This window comes from Carya illinoinensis, chromosome 14, assembly GCF_018687715.1.
Source record: "Carya illinoinensis cultivar Pawnee chromosome 14, C.illinoinensisPawnee_v1, whole genome shotgun sequence".
In the NCBI taxonomy this organism is placed as follows: domain Eukaryota; kingdom Viridiplantae; phylum Streptophyta; class Magnoliopsida; order Fagales; family Juglandaceae; genus Carya; species Carya illinoinensis.
The window spans coordinates 28,191,734-28,215,407 of NC_056765.1; the positions used below are offsets into that span (position 1 = coordinate 28,191,734).

At 35.7% G+C, this 23,674-nt stretch overlaps 1 protein-coding gene across 16 annotated transcripts; it reads right to left on the reverse strand.

Moving 5' to 3' along the window:
• Positions 1 to 1,457: 1,457 nt before the first annotated feature.
• LOC122293210 (putative disease resistance RPP13-like protein 1) lies at positions 1,458 to 15,862 on the reverse strand. 16 transcript variants are annotated; one of them, XR_006237207.1, is made up of 7 exons: positions 11,971 to 15,862; positions 11,643 to 11,707; positions 11,364 to 11,434; positions 6,428 to 6,486; positions 4,461 to 4,519; positions 3,463 to 3,967; positions 1,458 to 3,044 (listed from the first exon to the last, which is right to left on the reverse strand). XR_006237207.1 is itself a non-coding variant. In XM_043101717.1 (4 exons), exons 1-3 carry the CDS (start codon positions 15,695 to 15,697, stop codon positions 4,481 to 4,483), a joined length of 3,831 nt encoding a protein of 1,276 aa, XP_042957651.1. In that variant the 5' UTR covers positions 15,698 to 15,862; the 3' UTR covers positions 1,459 to 3,044; positions 4,461 to 4,480. The 16 variants fall into 16 exon arrangements, 5 of the variants coding, with proteins under 5 accessions (XP_042957651.1, XP_042957649.1, XP_042957652.1 ...); XR_006237204.1 differs by lacking the exon at positions 11,364 to 11,434 and having other exon boundaries at positions 11,971 to 15,861; XR_006237208.1 differs by lacking the exons at positions 1,458 to 3,044; positions 3,463 to 3,967 and adding an exon at positions 4,278 to 4,373.
• Positions 15,863 to 23,674: the final 7,812 nt, after the last annotated feature.

The following is a 23,674-nucleotide window of genomic DNA, read 5'->3' on the forward strand; positions in this document are numbered from 1 at the left end:
CACTCTACCACCCATTCTGTTTCGCTTTAAATTTTGGTCATTGTGGTCCTGTTTTGGCCATTTTGATCAAATTCTGGCCATTTCAGCTAGAATTGAATGTTTCGGCCTCTATTCCATATTAGGCTATTTTTGTAATTTTCTTATACTTAGATGACATTTTTGCAAATTTTAAATCTAAACTGTATTTAATTAATTCTAAAATATAAATATATTTATATAATTTTAATTTTTTTATAACTTTAAATATGTCTCATCATTCTCTATTTTTTAAATATCATTATTTTTAATAATTTATCTATTCTTTTATTTTGTTTCTTTATTTTCGTGTCTTAACTCAAGTTTGTGATTTTTTTCAACATATATTCATTTTATAAATATTCAATTCTTCTATATATACACATATACATGATACACACTTACACATATATATATATATTGTATTTATTTTATTAGTTGTTAGTTTATATATATTATATATAAATATTTATATATAATATATAATTAATCCCGAAACGGTATACCGAAACATACTAGTACTGTCCAGTGCCTTAACCGAAATGGTTATCGAAACGGTATTCAAAACTTTGTTTCATTCACCATTTCATTTGGGGTGTATACTCTTATCTGCACAGTGGAAATTCCTTTTTCATTGACCTTATTGAGTTTCTACATGTTACTCCAAAAACAAATTAATGGGAAATTTTGTTTCAGTGAAATGATTTGCATAGCAGGCATTCTAAGGCTTTAGCTTCAATACAAATGTAGAAACATAAATGGCACAATCATATATTTACAAAGACTACTTGAATATAAAAAGGCTTATAGCTACAATCTAGAAAATATGGCTAACAATAAAAAAAAAAAAAAAAAAAAAAAAAAAAAAAAAAAACTCACTGTCTCAAACTCTTATCATCAACCCAAGAATTATAGAACTTGATAATATTTTTGTGTTTCAAAGATTATATTCAGGGATACTTTCAAAGATTTCAACAGATGTACCTCTGAATATAATCTTTCCAGCTATTCTGGTGACTGCAATACATCATCAATGTCCACCTCGTTCCAAGCAACTTCTATTCCATCAACTTCATGAAATGCCTTGTATCTACAAATAACAAGGGAACCGCTAGGCATAGTAGCATTACTCTTTACTTCAAAATTAAACCTATAGGAATCATTAAACCTACTATAATCTTAGATTTATCAAGTTAATTTTCTAAATTTCCTTGTGGTTAAAATTAGTAATTAGTTTAATTTAGAATAAAATTTAAAGAAAATCTAGTTTATTTAATACAGTTAAAAGCACGTATGCACCCCAAACAAAAATTAAATAGAGAAACTTGGCATGAGAAGGTAACAAGAAATCGAAGACGTATCCGCAATTCCCCAAGAACTCTCTTCCAGCTTTCTCCATCGAAGGTACCTCAGTGATTTCCTTTTTCTTTCTCTGAAATCTCCGCATTTCATTTCTACCCTAAAATCAATTCGTTGTTGTTTAAGATAAGCTGGTTAATTGGAAAAAACCCATTACTTGCATGCCTATTGTAAAATTCAGTTTGGTTCCCGTGAAACTATAGGAAAATAATAATAATAAAAAATCTTGATACGATTACAGTAAAGATTGCAGTACGAGTAATGACACCCATACAACCTTTTGCATTATTAGAAGGAAGAAATGTGAATGGTAAAATTTTATTTGTATCGTTTATGAAATGAGTATAAGGACGAGCTTACTCAATTAATTAAGGAGTATCAGTGAAGTACCTCTGGTTAAGAGAGTAACATAATGTACCTGAGTAGTTTGAGTATCTCATTTACTTTAGGTGGCAGTAAAATGTTCTCGTGGGAAAGATGCAGGCATCGGGAAGGGAAGGGAGGGATGGGGGTCCTTAAAATCCCGTTTTATGTATTAGCATTACAATTCAGTGAAGTAATTAATCACGTTAAAGGCAGCATGCATGGTGTATTAATCATGGCTGAACGCTATGTGTTCATCATCACGAATGGTAGTTCAATCGTGGGGAGAATTTCATTTCATCTTTCCTTTTGCTTTGATATGACATTGGAATTTGCCTTTATAATTCCCCTCCATCGTAGGATTTCAAGCAAATATTCCTCCATTTTTTAGCATCTTTAATTGTATCTATAAATATGGAAACACATCATAAAATATTGGAGGTGATGGCAGCCACATCCCCTGTGGTTACCCCTGCAACCCCTATTGTGGTTTAGTTTGTGATACTTGCACCCCTTGCAACTGTATCAGTTCTGTATGACCATATCATCTTGCTAAGCCTTCTGTTTACTCTACTGACTCACCCTGATGCCAAGATTTTCCGCAATAGACTTATTCAGAACTAGGATCAATTGACATCATCTCTGGCAATTATAATGAGCCTGCGGTGGCTATTGATGCCTCTTCTATTCAATATGGTGTTATGGCAAAAGATCAAGGTAAGCACATGAGGTGGACAAATGAAATGGACAGCTGCCTTGCCAAAGGACTTGAATAAATTAGATAATAAATTCAAACCAGCAACATTTGAAGCAGCTGTATTGGCTATAAAGGAAAGTTTTCATTTTGATTTGATGAAGGACCATGTTAAGAATCGTCTCAAAACATGGAAGAAACAATATGATATTTTGCAAGAACTCTTGGACCAGAAAACATGTCGAAGATTAATTTAATCCTTCTTCGGTAGCTATATATTTTGGAACCAATCATGAAATCTTTTGTTAGTATTCATTTAGGGTTAAATACTTAGTCACCTCGTTAGTCTACAAGGAACCATGCCATTGTTCAAAAAACATTGAAGGAGGTTTCTGCCAAATTTGAACCAGTTTACTAGTAAAAACCGAGTCGGTTTCAATAACAGAAGCTTTTAATGAATGGTTAAATCTAGCAGCATTACATGTAAGCCAGAGCTCCCAGAGAATTAAAGCAGGAATCAGTAGTGCAATGAGATGAAGGTTGTTTGAACCAGAGAAGAAAGTAGTCCACCATGAAGTGCATTTAGCTCTCCAAGAATGAGAAATCAGTGATTCTACACCAAAGAGATTAAATATTACTGAGATGAGCATCATATTTCAATACTCCCCAAAACACAATTACTGCAATAGTTAGAGGCCATTTGAACTCCACACATATTTAAATATTAGGGTTCCAAATAAACTGATCATGCCAAGTTGAAGAAGTAAAAATGCCATTTGAGTAATGCTTCTGAACCCAAGTATCTGATCCTGTTTTCAGCTTAGGAGTTTTGAACATACTTGAGAAATCAATGCTTGATAGGTCCACAAATTCAGAAAGCACTTCTTTGTAATCTTCTTTTTCATTTAAGTAATGATATATAAAATCATTTGAAATATGTCACATCAATTATTTTGACACAGTCAACTCGGTAGTCTGCAAGGACTACATCTTAATTGTGCGTATATAGTGTATATCTGAATAGTCCAAACCTGAAAGCTGGACTCAATATGTCCACCAGTATAACCTTTTATATGCCCACCAGCAATCGAAATCGAGGCATTCCCATCCTATCCAAGTTGTATATGCCCAACAGCCATATATGAGGGCAGCTGTTTATGGATGATCAAAAGAATAAATTTGTGCACAGCTATTCATGGATGAACAATTTCAAAATGCATGAGTGAATGAAAGGTGAGGGTATCATGCCATTGTTCAAAAAATTTTGAAGGAGGTTCCCTATTTAAACCAGTTTACAACTAAAACAAAGTCTGTTTCAAAAATCAAATCCAAGCATTCTTGAGTTTTGTTTTGTCATGTAACGTCGATCATTCCCTTTAGTGTAGCAAGGTGCCAAAAGTTGCAAATGTTGGGGCAAGGTGGACAAGATCCTACATGCATGCTCTTGATCAAGACTCGATCTCCAGCTCGCTGGAAACCATCATCAAATGTTGGGGCAGCACCCTTCCCAAATCCATGTGGTGCTAATTAGTCGCCCTGTGCATTATTCATCTTAATTAATAGAGTTTTATGTCACAGCGAAGGTGTGCATCCGTTAAGTTTTTTCCAATTGACTGACCAAATAACTCTCTTCAGTAACAAAGCTGTGCACAAATAAACCCAGAAAAACAAACAACTGAAGAACAACTTTACTGGAAATGGAATCAACTACAGAATTGTAACACTCAACCGCCTCCAAAACACAACACCCCCAAATTTTTGAAACTGCTGCCATATACGTTGATGTTGGATTGTCCCAATGGTCGGCAGAGTCCATTTCAGAATTTGAACTTTTGGCCAGCACAAGTAATCAAGATCAAGCTTCGTAAATTCAAACAATACAGCACGCACAAATGTTAAAACTTCATATGGTGCAGTGCCATCTAGATATTAGCTAGGCAGCCTGCCATTTGGATATGACAAATCATCAGTCACCTTAAACATGTCTCACACACGAGTCATGAGAAAATCCTTTGCAGCGACTGATTACCTTTTCCCAAGTAGCAGCTTTCAGAATAATTCGACGCCAAAGCCATGCTCCCCAAGCCTCTGTAAATAGTTGGCAATAGTTTGAATTAAAATGTTTTTTTTTTTTTTTTGAAATAGACTTCATTTCATTTAATGAAACCGAAGTTACAACTATGACTAATCAATACAGGAAAAACCCAATTACTAGCCAAACTGCTCAATTGTGAGGGGCTCCCCCACCCATAAATTTCTTTATGGCGGACATTGTCTTAGCTTCTACATACTCTTTCTTGACAACAGTCAAATTGAGAAAAAGCTCTGTTTAAAAAAATAGAACTGAAACAACATCTCTTCCGAAAAAAAGAGATACTCACACACTCCACCCTCTTAAGGAGGAGGAGTACAAACACTCACCTTCCTCCAATAGAGGAGTGAGACAATCACCCAACTTCCTCCTAAGGAGGAGTGGGACTCTACTACTATGGACCTCAAGTCCAATAGTCCACTTCTTATTTTTGATAAACTAAAACCAACAAATTACCTAAAAAATAAAATACAAGATCCAGTCTAAAACAAAAAACAAATGGGCCCAATAAACACCAAAACCCATGGACCACGTCTGGCCCACTAAACAAAGAGCCCCTGGACCACGTCTGGTTGCAAGAAGGAGCATTAGGGTTTCATCTTTAAGCTACCCCCGCCTCCCTTTCCGCAGCGAAATCACCAGCGCACGAGCACTGGCTTCCGCCGTGGTTCACTGGAGCTGCACTTCTGCAGGACCATCGGTTTCTGCACCTCTCGCTCGCTCGCATGTCCCCCCACCCGCCGAGACCCATCCCACCCTGCATCACATACCGCCACTCCATAGGCCGTCGTTACCTTTTGGTAACGTCCACGTCTGCAAGAGGACTTAATCCTCTATTTCATGCTCTGAAAACAGAGCACTTACAACCCAACCAACCGACCTAGAGCAACCGACCAAGAAAACCCTTTTCTGAAACAGGGATCATGCACCCCTTTCCCCTTTGCATTTTACCTTTGTTTACAACCGGAAAGAGGGAGAGATAGAGGGATGAGCCGCCGAGATCTTGGGCTATGTGCATGAGCCACAGAGTGATGCCATCAACTCAGTCCATCACCTAGCAACCTTATTCTCAAAACCAGACAAAGCAGAAACAACTACTAACTAGAAGAACACAAACGAAAAAGGGAGGGAGGGAGGAGGGAGCCGAGGCTCCCACCTCCCTAAAGGGGTGGCTTTGAGTTTCTCTTCACGCAAAGGGTTTCTAGGGTTTTTTTTTTTTTTAATAAATGCTTAAGTTGAGTTTCAATTAAAATGTTTTAATTTATTGAGTTTTGAAAAATAGGAAAATAATTTGAATAAAAAAATAAAAATATTAAAATTTTATTTTTATCTTAAAATTTGAAAAGTTTGTACTTTTTTTTAATATTTTATTTAGAAGTTTGAAAATTTGTAATAATTAGTTGAAAAAATTAAAAATTTAGAATTAAAAAGTATTTTGTGACAATGAAAGTAAATATTTGACAATATATGAAAATAATGTGCTCCCAAACTAGCCGTAAAGCAAATAATAAGGTTTCCCCATGAACATATGATCAGTAGCAAATTTTGGCACACCCAATTCTTCCATGTGATGTGGCTACTAAAATTAAATCAAATGAGAGTAATGTGCCAAGAAGAAATCCTATGATTTTGTATTTGACAAATAAAAGTAAGGAAAATCTAGTTGCAAGCACAACTGCGCGCTAATATGTGCACCAATCTAATGTGATTGATCAAAAAGTACTTTTATTAAAAGTAGTGCTAATTTAAATTTTGAATATGAAAGAATTAGTATTGGTAGATTAGTACATGATTTTACTTGTACGTAGCAAAACTCTAAAAGCAATTCATTAAGTGAACATAAAAGCGACCCTATTTACTAAAAATTGTATCAGATATTGAAGAGTTGGAAAATTCAAGCTCACCATGTTCAACTCTCTTTTGATGCTGTGGTTGGCCTTTCCAGAAGGGATCATCCACAATCCTATAAGTATTGTTAATGAAATTTTTCAATATGATCAATCAAACAGAAATTAACTACACAAACACTAGTTTTAAACCCTAGTACTGTTACAAAACAAACAGAGAGAAACTAACTGTACAAAAAAAAAAAAAAAATAGGAAAGTACATGATGTGAAAAACAACACCAGTTTTAATGGTCTAGTACTATTTTATACTATGGACATTTCATGAGGAATTGATGTAATGGTAATAACACAATGGTAAATGATGTTTAATAAAATTCGATGGTTTAAGATAGCAACTACCCTTTTAATGTTAAAAGCTGATTTTGTAACTTAAAAGCGTTGAGGTTGGGGCTCTCACCTTCCAAGCTTGCATGATGTCCTCGAATTTTTCAATTACCAATCGATATGTTAGGGATGCAAGCCACCTTGAGCCATTCTTTTCCTTTTTTCCTTACCAATTCTTTCTCCAACACAAGACACTTAATTATGAATAGAAAACGAAGGGAGGGTAGGAATACGTCTTCTGGCATGTACTTGAGCTTGGGACAGTCATTGATCTGCAATTCTACAAGGGAGGTGAGGTGTTGAAACCCCTCATCCAAAGATTTCAAATTTTAAATGAAGTAATCTTAAGCTCCGTCAGAGTGGTGGGCAACAACAACTCCCCAGGAAAGGACTCCACATCTTCTGATTCTCTGCCGCCGATTTCCAAACATTCAAGAGTGGGGAGGATTTGCAAACCCCATACCGTCCAGTTTGCAATGAGTCTCTTACAATCGTGGATCTCAATCTTCACTAGAGCAAACGGAAAACCCCTTCAGGAAACAACTCAATTTTCAAACAATCTTTTATCTCCATTTGAGAAAGAGACGGAAGGAATCGGTCCATCTTATCAGGCATTGACCGTAGGCTCTCACAATTTCCAAGAAAAAAACCTTCAAGCTTAGGGGCACACAATCCTCCTTTCGGAAAAGATACAAAACTAGGATATCCCCATATTTTTATAACTGATATCACAGAATTACTTTCATGTTGTTCTAGAGATTGCAAATTCCTGCATCCCTGGATTAGAATATCCATCAGATTTGGGAATAGACCTAAGGGAAATGACGTCAAGGAATCACAACAATCTATCAAGAACAAATTTTCAAGGGATGAATATTGCAAGTGTAGGGGAAACTCCAACTTCTTACAATCATCGATGCAAAGTGATTTCAATGTTGAGAGAAAACCACCCGTAGGAAGGGACGCAAGCGAGGAACATGTGTTGATTCGTAGGTCTTGAAGACAAGTATTGAAGCCTGTTATTCCATCATATTCATGTGGTTCTAGACATACCAGAGATTCCAAATTATCATTCCCGTCAATTCTCATATAGGTAACTACTGGTAATGAGTCTATGAGGAGTGAACCCTTGAGATGTTGACAATTTAAAACATCAAGTATGGCTAACGAAGGAAGACGTACAGCCAACCATCCTTTGAGCTTGGGGCAGTTCTTAATATTCAACTTTTCAAGTTGAGAAAAAGTTTCAATCTCATTTTCGGTAATGAAATGAAACCAGTTTTCCCAATTCAACATATTCGACAACACTAGAATCTTCAATCTTCCAAACAGCTTCATTAAAGAACTATTTCCATAAAACTCTGTATCCACACTAATAACTCCATCCAACCCATCAATGTAGAGTTTATTAAGAAAATGTCGTTGCCCAAGGGTTGGCAAGGCACTACAATGAAGGAAGCCTTGCCATCCAGTCTGGAAAACCTTTCCCGTGGTAGTAGTTAATAGTAAGACTTTTCAAGTTTTCATGGGGCTGCAAATTCTCAAGTACACCTCTTTGGCTTTCCAAAATACCAAATTTGTTTGTTGGATTCCATTGTAACACCAACTCCTTGAGGTGATCCTTATCCATCAAGCCTACATCCAAAGCATCCTTGGCTGATCTAACATTTTGGAGCCCCCAAATTGAAATCTTTCCCCATAGATTTATTAATTTTCCCAATTCTCCAATGCAAGACCCATTGTGTTTGCTGACGATGAATTTGTTCAACGTCTGAAGATGTTTTTGTTTACCCATTTGTGTCGGCATCTCCTTTAGAACTGGAGTATTATCAATTTCAAGATGACATAAATTAGTGAATTTCCTCGTATCTCTTGGCAAGCCATCCAAACACCAACAATTTGATAACTTCAACGTTTGCAAATTGCACAAATTATATATAGAATTAGGCAAGCATTTAATACCATTGGAAGACAAATCCAAATAACGTAGATGTTTCATTTTGCTAATTGAATCAAGCAGCAACTTAGTTATCTCCGTTCTGCTGAGAGAGAGAACTCTTAAGCACCATGACCTTGGCATTTTGAATTAAGTTCTATAGTTGAAATATCCTATTTTCATGAGGAAAGTACGCAAATGCTTGGCCTTGCAAAGATCCTCTTCAATCTTCTTAAAGTAATTCGAACTTCCAACGCAATATGATAAATACCAAGTCATCTTCACAATTTCTTTTGAACTATCATCCACCAACATATAGCCAAATTTACCGGACACGAAATTTACCAAATCATTCACAAGATCATGCATTGCAAAACCTAAGTTAGTTTCACTTGATTGTTGAAATAATGATCTTGATACAAGAGTATCGAAGAAACGATTATCAACTTCTTCCATTTTTTTTGTTTTGGATTCATGCAAGAAACCTTCCGCCATCCATAATAAAACTAATTCATCTTTCTTAAAAATATGATCTTTTGGAAATATCGAACAATAAGCAAAGCATCGTTTTAAATATGAAGGGAGATACTTATAACTTAATCTCAAAGTCGGGAGGATGTTTGTCTCCTCCAGTGAAGGATCCCATAAATTGCTCTTCAATATTTTTATCCATCTCTCAACATCTAATTCAGACCACAACAGATTGCCAATGGCTTTGATTGCTAAAGGTAGACCTTTGTTAAGGCTGAAAGTTTAGCACATTAATCCCCTGATTCAAATAGCATGAAAATCAATAAAGTACGCGACTCTCATAAGATCTAAGAGCCCCCTCCAATACCTGTTGCCTCCGGGATTTCCTTTTGACACCCCATTAATATTTATACTCAACTTCCAATGAGGTAACAACCATTAGACCAACAAAGGTTTCTCACTTTAACCAAGTACTAAGTTCAATTGCAAGGCTTCAATAATGTCTTTATCTTTTCTCTGTAAAGTAAAAAGAGGCATCACTAAAGGATTTAATTCCAACAACCACAAGGTAAGTTTCCAACAAAGTATAATGTACAGTAGGTTTTAATGAATTGTTAAATCTAGCAACATTACATGTTAGCCAGAGCTCCCAGAGAATTAAAGTAGGACTCAGTTGTGCAATGAGATGAAGTTGGTTTGAACCAAAGAAGAAAGTAGTCCACCATGAAGTCAGTGATTCTACATCGAAGAGAAATGAAAAATGATGCCAAATAGTAGAGGTGTACAAGAAACTAACAAACCGGTCGTGATCGACACAGACCGGCCACCGGAGTTCGAAACTGCCAAGGAACTGGTCGAGGGGCGGCAAAAAATTAACAAAACCGACGTCCGTCAATTCAGTTGCGGTTTGAGGCCGGCTCAAACCGCTGAACCGACCGACATACATATATATTTTTTTTAATTTATATCTATATAAAACGACGCCGTTCCACTTAAACTTAAGTTTTTATCTATGAGAAACAAAAAAAGAAAAATAAGTAGAAAGACGCTGTTGGATTTAGAACCAAACGGCATTGTTTTGATCTTCTTCTTCCTTCTTCTTCTTCCCCGATTCATGTCCGTTTCTGAGTTTCACATCCTCTCTCTCTTTCTCTCCTCTGTAACTCTCTCTCTACTTTCTCATAGAACCAGCGCTGCTAGGAGAATCAAGAACCGATTGTGAACCGCCGGAGTAGATACGGATGATTTTCCTCCTCCCCATTGACCGGTTACGGTCAGTTTTATCCAAAAACCACGCCGATGAGGTCAGTTTTCACCCCTACCAAATAGCTCTTGAAACAGAACATGGTTATAAGAGATAGAGCATTAGATTCAATATCCCCAACAACACATTTGCTGCATTTAGTGGCCTTTTGAACTCCACACCTTTAAATGTTAGAATCCAAGGGATCCCATTATGCCACAACTTGTAGATAAAGACATGACTAGCTTTCGTGGGCAGAATGGAGTTCCAAATAAACTCATGCCAAGGGAAGAAAGTTTTCTGATTAAATTAAGCTCAACTAAAACATCTTTCATGTTCATTCGTTCTTCTGGTTGTACAGTCGTACCTGCAACTCCAATATGAAAAATCAAAACCAAGCATGCTTCAGTTTTGTTTCTTCTTGTCACCTTGATCATTCCCTTTAGTGTAACAAGATGCTAGAAGTTGCAAATGTTGGGGAAAGGTGGACAAGATCCAACATGCATCCGTTAAGTTTTTTCTAATTGACTAACCTAATAACTCTCTTCAGTAACAAAGTTGTGCACAAATAAACCCAGAAAAATAGACAACTGAATGAACAACTTTACTGGAAATGGAATCAACTACATGAGAATTGTAACACTCAACCACCTCGACAACACAACACCCCCATATTTTTGAAACTGTTGTCGTAAACGTTGAAGGTTGACTGTCCCAATGATCGGCAGAGTCCATTCCAGAATTTGAACTTTCGGCCTTTTGACCCTAGCACAAGTAATTAAGACCAAGCTTCATAAATTCAAACAATACAGCGCGAGTAAATGTTAAAACTCCAAATGGTGCAGTGCCATCTGGATATTATCTAGGCAGCTTGCCATTTGGGTATGACAAATCATCAGTCACCTTAAACATGGCTCACACACTAGTCATGAGAAAATCCTTCGTAGCAACTGATTACCTTTTCCCACATAGCAGCTTTCAGGATAAGTTTACATCGAAAGTCTGTAATAATGTGTTACCAAACTAGCCCTACAGCAAATAATAAGGTTTCCCATGAACATATCAGTAGCAAATTTTGTCATACCCAATTCTTCCACATGATGTGGCTACTAAAATTCAATCAAATGAGAGTAATGTGCCAAGAAGAAATCCTATGATTTTGTTTTTGAAAAATAAAAGTAATTCATTAAGTGAACATAAAAGTGACCCTATTTACAAAAAAATGTATCAAGCTCACCATCTTTTCCTCAATAAGGTTGCGGCGAAGGACCTTGTTAAAATCGATCCTCGACATTTCAGGAACTGTTAAAGAAATTTTTCAATATGATCAATCAAACAAAAAAGAAAAAAAATGAGACAATTACAAAACTAATAGAGAGGAACTAACTACAAAAAAAAGAATGTAGGAAAGTACATATGAAAAGCAACACCAGTTTTTCCTTTCAATGGTAATAACACAATAGTAAATGATGTTTGATAAAATTTGATGGTTTAAGATAGCAAATACCTTTTTAATGTTAAAAACTGATTTTGTAACTCAAAAGCGTTGAGGTTAGGGCTCTCACCTGCCCTTTCATCTCCTTGAATTCTTCGGTTATCAGACCATATGTTAGGGACGTGAGCCACCTTGAGCCATTCTTTTCCTTTTTTCCTTTCCAATTCTTTCTCCAACATAGGACACTTCCTTATACGTAGAAAACGAAGAGAGGTTAGGAATCCCTCTTCTGGCATGTACTTGAGCTTGGGACAGTCATTGATCAGCAATTGCACAAGGGAGGGGAGGTTTTGAAACCCCTCCTTCTCCAAAGATTTCAAATTTTTAAATGAATTGATTTGAAGACTGGTCAGAGTGGTGGGAAGCAACAACTTCCCAGGAAAGGACTCCACATCTTCTGATTCCCTGCCACTAATTTGCAACCAAAAAAGAGTGGGGAGGATTTGCAAACCCCATACCATCCAGTTTGCAATGAGTCTCTTACAGCTGCGAATGTCAATTTTCACGAGAGCGGAAGGCAACCCCCCTTCAGGAAACAACTCAATTTTGGGACAATCTTTTATCTCCATAATAGAAAGAGATGGAAGGAATTGGTCCATCTTATCAGGCATTGACCTTAGGCTCTCACAATTTTCAAGAGAAAAAGTTTCAAGCTTAGGGGCACGCAATCCTCCTTTCGGAAAAGATACAAAACTAGGACATTCCCGTATTTTTATATATGATATCACTGAATAACCTTCATGTTGTTCTAGAGATTGCAAATTCCTGCATCCCTTGATTAGAATATTGTCTAGATTTGGGAATAGGCCTAAGGGAAAGGACATCAAGGAATCACAACAATCCATCAAGCACAATAATCGAAGGGATGAATAAGGCGAGTGCATGGGGAACTCCAACTTCATACAATCATTAATGCGAAGTGATTTCAATTTTGAGAGTAAACCATCCCTAGGAAGGGACGCAAGCGAGAAACACTTGCCAATTTGTAGTCGTTGAAGACAACTATTGAAGCCCTTTATTGCATCATGTTCATGTTGTTCTAGACTTACCAGAGATTCCAAATTATCATTCCCGTTTATTCTTATACGGGTAAGTACTGGGAAAGAGTCTATGAGGAGCGAACCCTCGAGATGTTGACAATCTATAACATCAAGTTCGGCTAACGAAGGAAGATGTACAGGCAACCGTCCTCTGAGCTTGGGGCAGTTCTTAATATACAACTTTTCAAGTGGATAAAAAGTTTCAATTTCATTTTTGGTGCTCAAATGAAACCAGCTTTCCCAATTGGACATATTCTCCAGCGCTAGAATCTTCAATCTTCCAAATGGCTTCATTAAAGAACTATTTCCATAAAACTCCGTATCCACAGTGACAACTCCATCGAACCCATCAATGTAGAGTTCATTAAGAAAATGTAGCTGCCCAAGTGGTGGCAAGGAACCACAATAGTTGCAATTTCTTAATTCCATATGTGATATATTAGACAATGAATGAAGCTTTGCTATCCAGTCTGGAAAACCTTTCCCGCAGTAGTAGTTAATGGTGAGACTTTTCAAGTTTTCATGGGGCTGCAGATTTTCAAGTACACCTCTTTGGCTTTCACAAATACCAAATTTGTTTGTGGGATTCCATTGTAACACCAACTCCTCGAGGTAATCCTTATCCTTCAAGCCTGCATCCAAAGCATCCTCGGCTGATCTAACATTTTGGAGCTCCCAAATTGAAAGCTTTCCCCGTAGATTTATTAGTTTTCCCAATTCTCCAATGCAAGACCCATTGTGTTTGCTGATGATGAATTTGGTCAACGTCTGAAGATATTTCAGTTTACCCATTTGTGTCGGCATCTTCTTTAGAGCTTGAGTATTATCAATTTCAAGATGACGTAAATTTTTGAGTTTCCTCATATCTCTTGGCAATCTATCCAAACACCGACAATTTGATAACTTCAACGTTTGCAAATTGCACAAATTACACACGGAATTTGGCAAGCATTTAATTTTTGTGGAAGAAAAATCCAAATAACGTAGATGTTTCATCTTGCTAATTGAATCAGACAACTTAATTATCTTCATACCGTCGAGAGAGAGAACTCTTAAGCACCATGCCCTTGGCATTTTGATTTCAGTACCCCAACTGGATCCTAATTTCAGGAAAGTGCGCAAATGCTTGGCCTTGTAAAGATCCTCTTCAATCTTGTCAAAGTTATCCAAACTTCCACCGAAATATGATAAATATCGAGTCATCTTCATAATTTCTTTTGAACTATCACCCTCCAACGTAAAGCCAAATTGACCGGATACATATTTTGCCAAATCATTCACAAGATCGTGCATTACAAAACCTAAGTTATTTTCACTTGATTGTTGAAATAATGATCTTGATACAAGAGTGTCGAAGTAACGATTACCAACTTCTTCCATTTTTTCTGTTTTGGATTCATGCAAGAAACCTTCCGCCATCCATAATAAAACTAATTCATCTTTCTTAAAAATATGATCTTTTGGAAATATTGAACAATAAGCAAAGCATCGTTTTAAATATGAAGGGAGATACTTATAACTTAATCTCAAAGCTGGAAGGATGGTTGTCTCCTCCAGTGAAAGATCCCATAAATCGCTCTTCAATATTTTTGTCCATTTCTCAACATCTAATTCAGACCACAACAGATCACCAATGGCTTTGATTGCTAAAGGTAGACCTTTGCACTTTTTCACAATTTGTGTCCCTATTTCTTTTATCTTTGGATCTGCGTTGGCACTACCATCACGAAATGCATGTTTTTCAAAAATTGACCAGCAATCAGCATTTGATAATTCCATTAGATGATGGGTTGCAATAGCGTGCATGGCCAATGCAACACTTTCATTCCTTGTGGTGACAAGGATCTTACTTCCTTGAAACCCATATTGCAAGAGTTGGCCTAGGAACTCCCGATGAATGGGTTTCTCACTCCAAACATCATCCAAAACAAGGAGAAATTTCCTCCCAATCAAATTCTTCTTTAGTGTATCTTGAAGCTGCTCTGGATCTTTAGTATAACAAGCTGACAAATTTGCTTGCTCTATAATTGATTTCTTTACCTTGGGCACATCAAATTCTTCTGAAGTACAAAACCATATTTTAAGGTCGAAATATTGTTTCACCCTATCATCATTGTATACCAGTTGAGCAAGGGTGGTCTTGCCGATTCCCCCCATGCCAAAAATGGCAATCAAACACATTTCATTGCCTCCCCCATGAGAAGGGAGCAATAAGTCAATTACTTTTTTCTTGTCATCATCCCTACCAAAAGTGTCAGACTCTAGGACATAAGAAGTGGACAACCTTTCTGGATTTTGTTTTCCTCCAACTCCCACTTGTAGACCCATATCAACCTTTTGTTTTGCCAAATCTTCTAGTTTAACAAGTACCTTTTTTATCTTTGGCTCTATATGATGGACAAAAGGATTAATGAAAGTACTAGAGATGCGGTTTCCTACCTTTCCTGCAGCGGATTGGAATTCAGCATCCAACTCGCATCGGAGGGCTTCAGTAGCAATCTCATCCAATATGTCTTCTGCATCATAGGCAACATCTTTCAACTCATCAATCCACTTTTTCACGTTAGGATTCGTAAATTGCTTGTCTTCTGCATCTTCCAGCACCATATTCATCGGCAACAATGCTATCTCCAACTTCTTTAAGAGTGCGTCGGTTGATTTTCGTCTGCAGATGAAATCAACGACTCTTGGAGAAGCCATTTTATGGAATACCACTCCAAGGATGCCAGAGAGAAATGCCACTCCCACCTCGGTCATGTTTTCTACTTTGGAATGAAAGAAATCAAGGGAAGTAAAAGAATGGCTTTTTGGCAAACAACAAAGCAATTCGATCAGGTAGCAGGCAATTAAGATAATTAAGGTGAGATTGCAAAGAGCCGAGCAGAGAGCAAAATGTGGTTGCAAGCAATATTTGGAGTTGTATATAAGAGCTGCTGATATATGGACGAATAGGTTTAGTTTCGTGGACCAACACCACCTGATTGCACCTGGTCAAGGTAATGACACCTGTCATTTAAGAGCAATCATTATTGGACCCTCATCTCTTCTCAAAGTAAGGACTAATTTGGTCCATGTTATATCTTATTATTAATGGAAAAAAAAAATGGGATAAAATTGTGAAATAATTGTCATTATATCATCGTTGTTCAGCTGAAAAATATTTTTTAGTTTTTTTTCAAAACGTGAAATATTGGATTAGTGATCTCATTTTCTAAAATTATAATATAATAATATTATTATTTTTATCTACTTAGTTAATGCAATATTTATTTTTTAATACATTTTATTTTTATTTTCTTAATTTCCAACCATCTATATATTAAAATACATAAAATCCATCTATCAACTTAAACCAACTTTATTTTTAAATACAAAATATTAAAATATAAACATAATATATTCACACAAGAATTAGAAATAATATAAAATTTCTTTGACTAAGCTACCGTAACTTAACACATTTATTGAGTTACTGTAGCTCATAATCAACTTTATATACTAATACTTAATCTAATGTGGAAGTTTTAAGGGACATATCAACTAAAGTTTAGCTAAAATTATAGGTGTTCTCGGCCACACATAAGGGCTCCATTCCTACCACGCACGACATTTATGGGGCTGGCCAGCCACTTTGGTAGTTTCAAGATCGATATTCTGGCACACTCCTAGCATGGTGCATGTCCTTCATCCGCCACTACAGCCTCCTTGATCAATGTTTTTTTAGTTTTTTGTGTATTTTCTAATTTTTGTTTTATTGTATTTCTATTTTTTTTGTATTTCTATTTTGTTGTTTGTTGTAATTTATGTTTAGGTAAAAATAAATAAAAATAGGCTATTAGATTTGTTGTCTATAGCAAGTGATCCCTCTCCTCCTGTGGAAGATGAGGGTTGGGATACCCTCTCCTCTTTTGGAGAGTGAGGGATGGATATCTCTATTTATACAGAGTTGTGTTTTCTCAAACAAATCTAGATAGAAATTTCTGATGTTACAGAGTTTCGCATCTCATAAAATTTTGTCATTAGAGAGCTTATTGAAGTTAAGACAATACCCATCATAAAGAAATTTATGTGCGGGGAAGCCCCCAACAAATATGCAGTTTTGCTTGTAATCTGAGTTTTTTTCTATATTTATCCATCGCAGTTATAACAACTTCCTTCGTGAATAAAATGAAGAATATTTTCCATTAAAAAAAAAAGACTTACGTCACAATCCTTAGCTCCAAATTCTCAGTCTCTGAAGAAAATATCCCAACACTAATATCAATGATATTTCTATAAATATAAAATAGAATTTAAAATGAAAAAAAGACTGGAAATTCAAGTTGGGAATGGCCATCCTTTTCAGTGGGCAAAGCTCGCAAAGTGGTGGACGGAATAGTAATACAGGCATTAAATTAGCTTGGGAGCGATAGGCGAACGAATCCTTGTTGAGCATCATTTTCTAATGCCAATGTGAAAGGACTCACTCCTTTTGGAAAAATGTATTCAATGTCTCCATCTATCAATACTCCATTAATTAACTTTGACTTCAATTTCTTATTTCAATTTCATCTGTCCATTTCTTTTAAATTAGCTTTATAGTAAAGGAAGCACATAGCCACTTGGTATAAGGAGTTGTGCTTCCAAAATTATCTTTTGAGAGATGATATTTCAAGTATTAGAAAAATTTGAGTGGTCTAGCCTACGTTGCAAGATTACTAATTATTATTAAATGATTCTTTGTTTCTTTTGTATCCTTGAAACCAAATAGGAAAAAGTGGGTGTTTTCGTCAAATGTGAATAAAGAAATTATAAATCATAGTTTTTAAATTGATTTTTTTTTTATAAGCAAATTGCATTAAATTAAAAGTGTAGGTACATGAAGAACGGGTGTTGTGTCCTGAACAAACTCCACATTATACATCTGATAAAATGGAAGCGCTATTAATGGATTTATATATATATTTTTTTAATAATTAAGGATGTTTAAAAAATGCTTAGAGTAAAAATAAAAATATAAAATATAAAACTCATTTGTACAGTGTAGCCCAACAAATTCTCCTTATAAGATTATTTGGCAATGTTTTGAATACCGTACTGGTCAAAGCACTGAAATAAAATATTTCGATACTGGTACTATTTCGTGTACCGTTTTGAGATAATCGATATATGAATAAATATATATTCCAAAATAATAGTTTATATATAAATAAATTATACATAAATATATATATATATAAATTATAAATAGTCTGGTCTGAATTGAGGGTAAAAAATGAGTTTGTAATTTGAAGAAATGAAAAAAATAATAAAAAAATAAAGTCCGAAATATCGGCCGGTACAGGCCAAAATATCAGCCGATACGACTGATATCGACTGGTACGATCAGTATTTGGATCGGTACGAAATAGGTAAAATAACTATATCGAACCAATGACCGATACGGTATATATCAGTTGTACCAGCCAGTACGATACGGTTTTTCAAACACTGTTATTTAGTTTTTTTTTTTTCATTCATTTTTTATAATCTTAAATATTTAAAAAAAATCAAAACATCATTATAAAATACTTCTTTAATCACTAAATATAACCTTAAACATTTAAAAAATATCACAACATCGTTACAAAACACTTCTTTAATCACTAAATAAGAAAATAAAAATAATTGTATTGGAACCTCTCGATGGGAATCATAGGGACAACTAGCATTATTCATGATCTAATAATACCTTTCCCAAGAAAAAAAAAAAAAAAAGATTTATCTATATAAAATTAAATTAAAACCTTTCCTGCACCAACGGTCCATCCTTCTCCTCTTTCTATTGGTGCAGGGTTTTTGAGAGTTATCTGTAAGAATAATATGTTAACTTCAGTGTCAAATACAAAAGAATAATATATTAAAATATACACATAATATATTCACAAAAGAATGAGAAATAATATAAAATTCCTTTGACTTAGACTTTAGTTACTGTAACTTAATACATTCATTGAGTTACTGTAACTTAATCGAAGTTTTAGAGGTGTTCTCGGCCACAGAAACCAACTTACGTCACAATCCTTAGCTCCAAATTCTGAGTCTCCAAAAAAGATATCTCAACACTAATATCAATGATATTTCTATAAATAAATAAATAGAATTTAAAATGAAAAAAAAAATGGAAATTCAAGTTGGGAATGCTCGGTCCTTTTCGGTGGACCAAGCTCGCAAGTGGTGGACGGAAAAGTAATACAAGCATTAAATTAGCTCGAGAGCGATAGGCCAATGTACAAATCCTTGTTGAGCATCATCATCTTTTCTTTTCTTTTTTTTCTTTATTTTTTATTGATAGTGAAACATTATTTCATTTAAACAAAATACCCTTGGATTAAAAATAAATAAAATCATAGGATAGATCGAATGAACTGATTGAATTGGACCATTCCGAATAGGATTAGACCAGACCGATTCTTAGGGAGTTTGATTCGGTCCAGAATAAGAAACTCCTAAACCGAACAGATCCGATCTAATTTGCAAAACCTCCCAGACCAGATCAAACCCCCTAATAAAAGGTGAACAGCCACCCTTTATTAAAAGATTTGAAAAGAAAAAAAATAAGAGGGGTAGTAGTCTGACCACCCACCTCAACCCCAATCTTGGAGTTGTTGGGCTATTCTTTTGTTTTATTGCTAATCTTTATTTCTAAATTAAATTTCTTGATATCAATAATTAAGATTTTTTTCTTCCTCTCTTTTTTCCCTTTCCATTGGGCATGATCAGTATGCTTCTCTGCTTACTTGATTAGCAATTTCTTTTTCTTCTAACGAAAACATGGCAACATCGTAACCATTCCTTAATTTATGTTCTATTTGAAATGGAAGGGCAAGATGAATTAAAACAAATTAGGCCAGTGGATCCTAGTACTCCCCCCTCAATAGGTCATGCTTATGTAATGTGGTTAACTAAAAGAATATATATTTTAACCAAGTTATTTCTTATCTGAATATATTAGATAGGCTCACCTTGGCCGTCGAGGTTGAAAACTTTGACCCAACTTTCTAGCATTCAATTAACGTTAGATTGTCAAGTGGGACAAAGAAAGGGAAATGTAACGCGGGTATTACTTTTCTCTCTCCTTTGATAATTCTTTTATATATTAAAAGTCATCTTCCAATGGTAGATGAATTGTTAAAACTATCTATTAGTATTTTTTTTAAACAAAATGTTATTATTTATTCATTCATTAAAAAAAAACTTATATCCATAATTAGATAGACGTAAAGATATTCTCATATGAACCATTTAGAGCTCTACTAGTATATTATTAGACTGACTTGAATTTCACTGTTACTAATAATCTCTATAGATAAGCGTCCAAGAAATAGCACTCGGCCTAAATAAAGACTCAACCTCATTTTTCATAAAAAGAAATGACTTAACTACTACGAACATAACGTCCAAAAGATGAATTTTTTATTATTATTATAATACAATAAGGAAAACAAGAACGAAAATTAATTGATTATAATTTAGACCAACTTCGATAGACTTTAACGGCCATTGGGCTATTCTTTTTTCTTTTTATTGGGCATGTTCAGTATCCTTTTGCTTACATGTTCCAACGCGTGAAGACTACACATGCATGTTTCATTTTGACCTTAAAATGGGTTAGAGGTGAAGTTGGTCTTGTACGTGAGCAGTGGGGGAAAGAAGGCTCTTCGAGTCAAATATTTAAAAATCCCCAAGGTTTGACGAATTAGACCCTTCCATAAACTTTTTTATTAATTTGTTGAGACGTGGATTAATGAAATCCACCACAATTTATTTCTGTTCTCGATCTATTATTTCAATTAAAAAATAAAATAAAAACACAAACTTGAGGTACGGGCCGGGATGTCCAAATATCTGCTATTATTACTTGTTCGGCCCAAGGAGTTTGTTTTCCATTCACATCCTAAATTTCTAACGACGATTATGTCTTTAGTGCTCTCTCGGTGAGTCATATTGATTTTGAGTTTTGCAAAGTGCTAGAGTCTGCCCCCATATATTATAAAAAGGAAAATGCTCGAAGGAGTTAATATTGATTGGGTTCAAACTAGGGGCCTAAAGATTAGGAGCCCAAGGCTTATATTTTGTAAAAAGAGTTATGAATTGTGGATAGACTCTAGCCCCCCTTTTTATTAGGGTGGATAAACCCTTGCATTGTGTATGTAAAATTTTTTTACTTTATAGAGTGGATTGGTATTTTTTATTTTTATTATTATTATTATTATTATTTATTTATCTAAGTTGTTTTGTTCTTTAAGAATTTTGGATTTGATTGGCTAATGCATATGCTTATTTTTTGCTCTTTTTGCTAAAATGCGGATTTTGTTTATGCTTTAGAAAGCTGTAAATACAAATAAAATAATAATTTCATTTCAAATCCCAAGACAATAATAATATTAAAAAATAATATTCTAATAATATTTTATTTGACTTATAACTTTCATCTAAAATTACCTCATCTCACTATTCGAACCACACCTAAAAGAACTAGATTAATTTGAATAAAAATATTGAGAATCTCTCTCCTGATTTTAATACTTAATCATTTGTAATTAATGATTTAAGATATGATAAATAATATTTACAGTTTTAAGATTGACAAGTTTTACGTATTCTCTTTATAAAAAATAGGTAAATATGAGACCCACATTAAAAAATGTTTTTATCTTTTAAGAATAGATTCTATTTTTTTTTTTAAATAATGTGAAGAACTTACCTACTTATGTATCTAAGATTGTATCTAATATTATTTTTAAAATATTATTAATTTTATTGAATTGATTGATGTCATATGCTAACAGTGGGCCTTCATTCCTTCACTCATTGGCTGTTGTATAGAAGGTAAAAAAACATGATTGAAAGTTTAAGAGCTGAACTACAAAAATGTAGCATTGGGAATTTTTCTTTATAAACTATTTTTTTTTTTTTTTTTTGAAGGGAAAAATGCATCTGCATTCATTAATAATCGAAGTTACAACTGTGACTTATCAATACAGGAGATCCGACTATAAGTCAACTAACGCAACTGCTCAGGAGCTTCCCCGTCAACAAATTTCTTTGTGACGGACATTGTCTAAACTTCTACACCTTCTCCCCTGACAGAAAGTCAAAAGAGAAGGCGCTCTGCCAAAACCAGAGCTGAAACAAACCTTCCTTCCGAAGAAGGGAGATACACACCCGCTCCATCCTCCCAAGGAGGAGGAGAATAACCAAACTCTCTCCTCCCAAGGAGGAAGAGTACTAACACCTACCTTCCTCCAAAAGAGGAGTAGGACTAACACCCACATTCCTCCAAAGAGGAGTGGGATATAAGCCTATTTTATTATTTATAAAAAACTAAGCAGATTTACTACAAAAAAACTAAGGGCTGGTAAAACAAAAAGCCCAGTCTGAAACTACAGGCCCTGCCCAAGTTAAAAAACCGGCCCATAGCCCAGCCTGAACTACAGGTCCTGCCCAAGATAACAATCCGGCCCATAGGGCCATGGGGGCCCAACCCGATTAGGGTTTCAACTCAAACACAAGCCGCCGCCACCCATCTTCCTCCCCACGAGCCTCTGCATCCTTCCCCCGTCCGGCCCCTGCTCAGCTCTTCATCCCTACAGGCTTCGACAGAAAGGTTTGGCCGCTCCATGGAGAATGCAACTTACTCCCTGCTCACGGATTACACCACCGTCTCCGTCGCCCGGCCACAATCACTACGGCTAGATCAAACGGACACAGGGCCATAACCAAAGCCACATAAGGACGAAAACCAAACCTAGACTAAGCGGACACAGAGCCACCCAAGGCTTATTCCCAACCCCAGTCAAAACACCAGAACTAACCAGATCTAACAATCAAAACAAAAATAACGAAGAAACGAAAACCATCAACACTGTGACACCTGATTTCCGCCACCAACCAGAAGAGAAAACACCATGAGAAGCTTCCGGCCTCCACCCCAACCCCTTTGAAACCTCCATGCAGCACGGCTTGCACCCCGTAACCACCCTCTGTTTTCCATGGTAAAACAGAGATCCTTAACCCCGCGAGGAGCACCCCGAGCCAACAAGCAAAACCATCAATCCAGGAGCAAGACACCCGATTCAAACTCACGCCGTAACCCTTTGAGGAACATCCCACAGAAGACTATACAAAATAGTCAGGGATCTCGCCCAAAGCCGCAACCGAGAACCTCCCCCCCAACAGAAAAACTCTCCGCCCAACTGGGTGTAAAAAAGAAGAAAAGATCTCGGGTCACGGCCTCTGGTGGAAGCCTCCGGAGCCGATCTTATTTCAGGAAAACAAACATCGAAAACAGAAAAGAAAACACAGAAACGGTTGGGAGGAGGGAGGGAGGAGCCGAAGCTCCACCTCCCTCGGACGGTTACCTGGTTTCTTTTTCCTAGAGAGAGGATGGAGCTTCTCTCACTAAAACTCGAGAAAAAAGAAGATTTCTTTATAAACTATTAAAAGTACAAATGAAATTCCTAATCTTATTCCAAAGTCTTGAATCCTAACAAATAGAAATTTTTAGAAAAAAAATAGCATTTTGTTTCTATTTTAACTTCTGATTGAATACTATTTTTCATAAAAGGAAACGGATTTATAACACTTATCATGCAAAAAATATAAGAACAGGAAAATGAAAGTAGTTGTGGCGGTTATCTTTCTGATGGGATTGTTGAACGACTTCCTTATCAAAAGTTTAAAGGTCTAATGTCCTTTGATTGCATGTAGTGA

What these genes read in the sequence shown, in the direction of transcription:
- LOC122293210 (XM_043101714.1), bottom strand. Translation starts at nt 15,697, where the DNA reads ATGACCGAGGTGGGAGTGGCATTTCTCTCTGGCATCCTTGGAGTGGTA. An exon ending in TCAAGGAGATGAAAGGGCAG is followed by an intron (nt 11,708 to 11,970) that starts GTGAGAGCCCTA and finishes TTTCTTTAACAG; the next exon opens with TTCCTGAAATGTCGAGGATC. An exon ending in ACCTTATTGAGGAAAAGATG is followed by an intron (nt 11,171 to 11,642) that starts GTGAGCTTGATA and finishes TACTTGTGCTAG; the next exon opens with GGTCAAAAGGCCGAAAGTTC.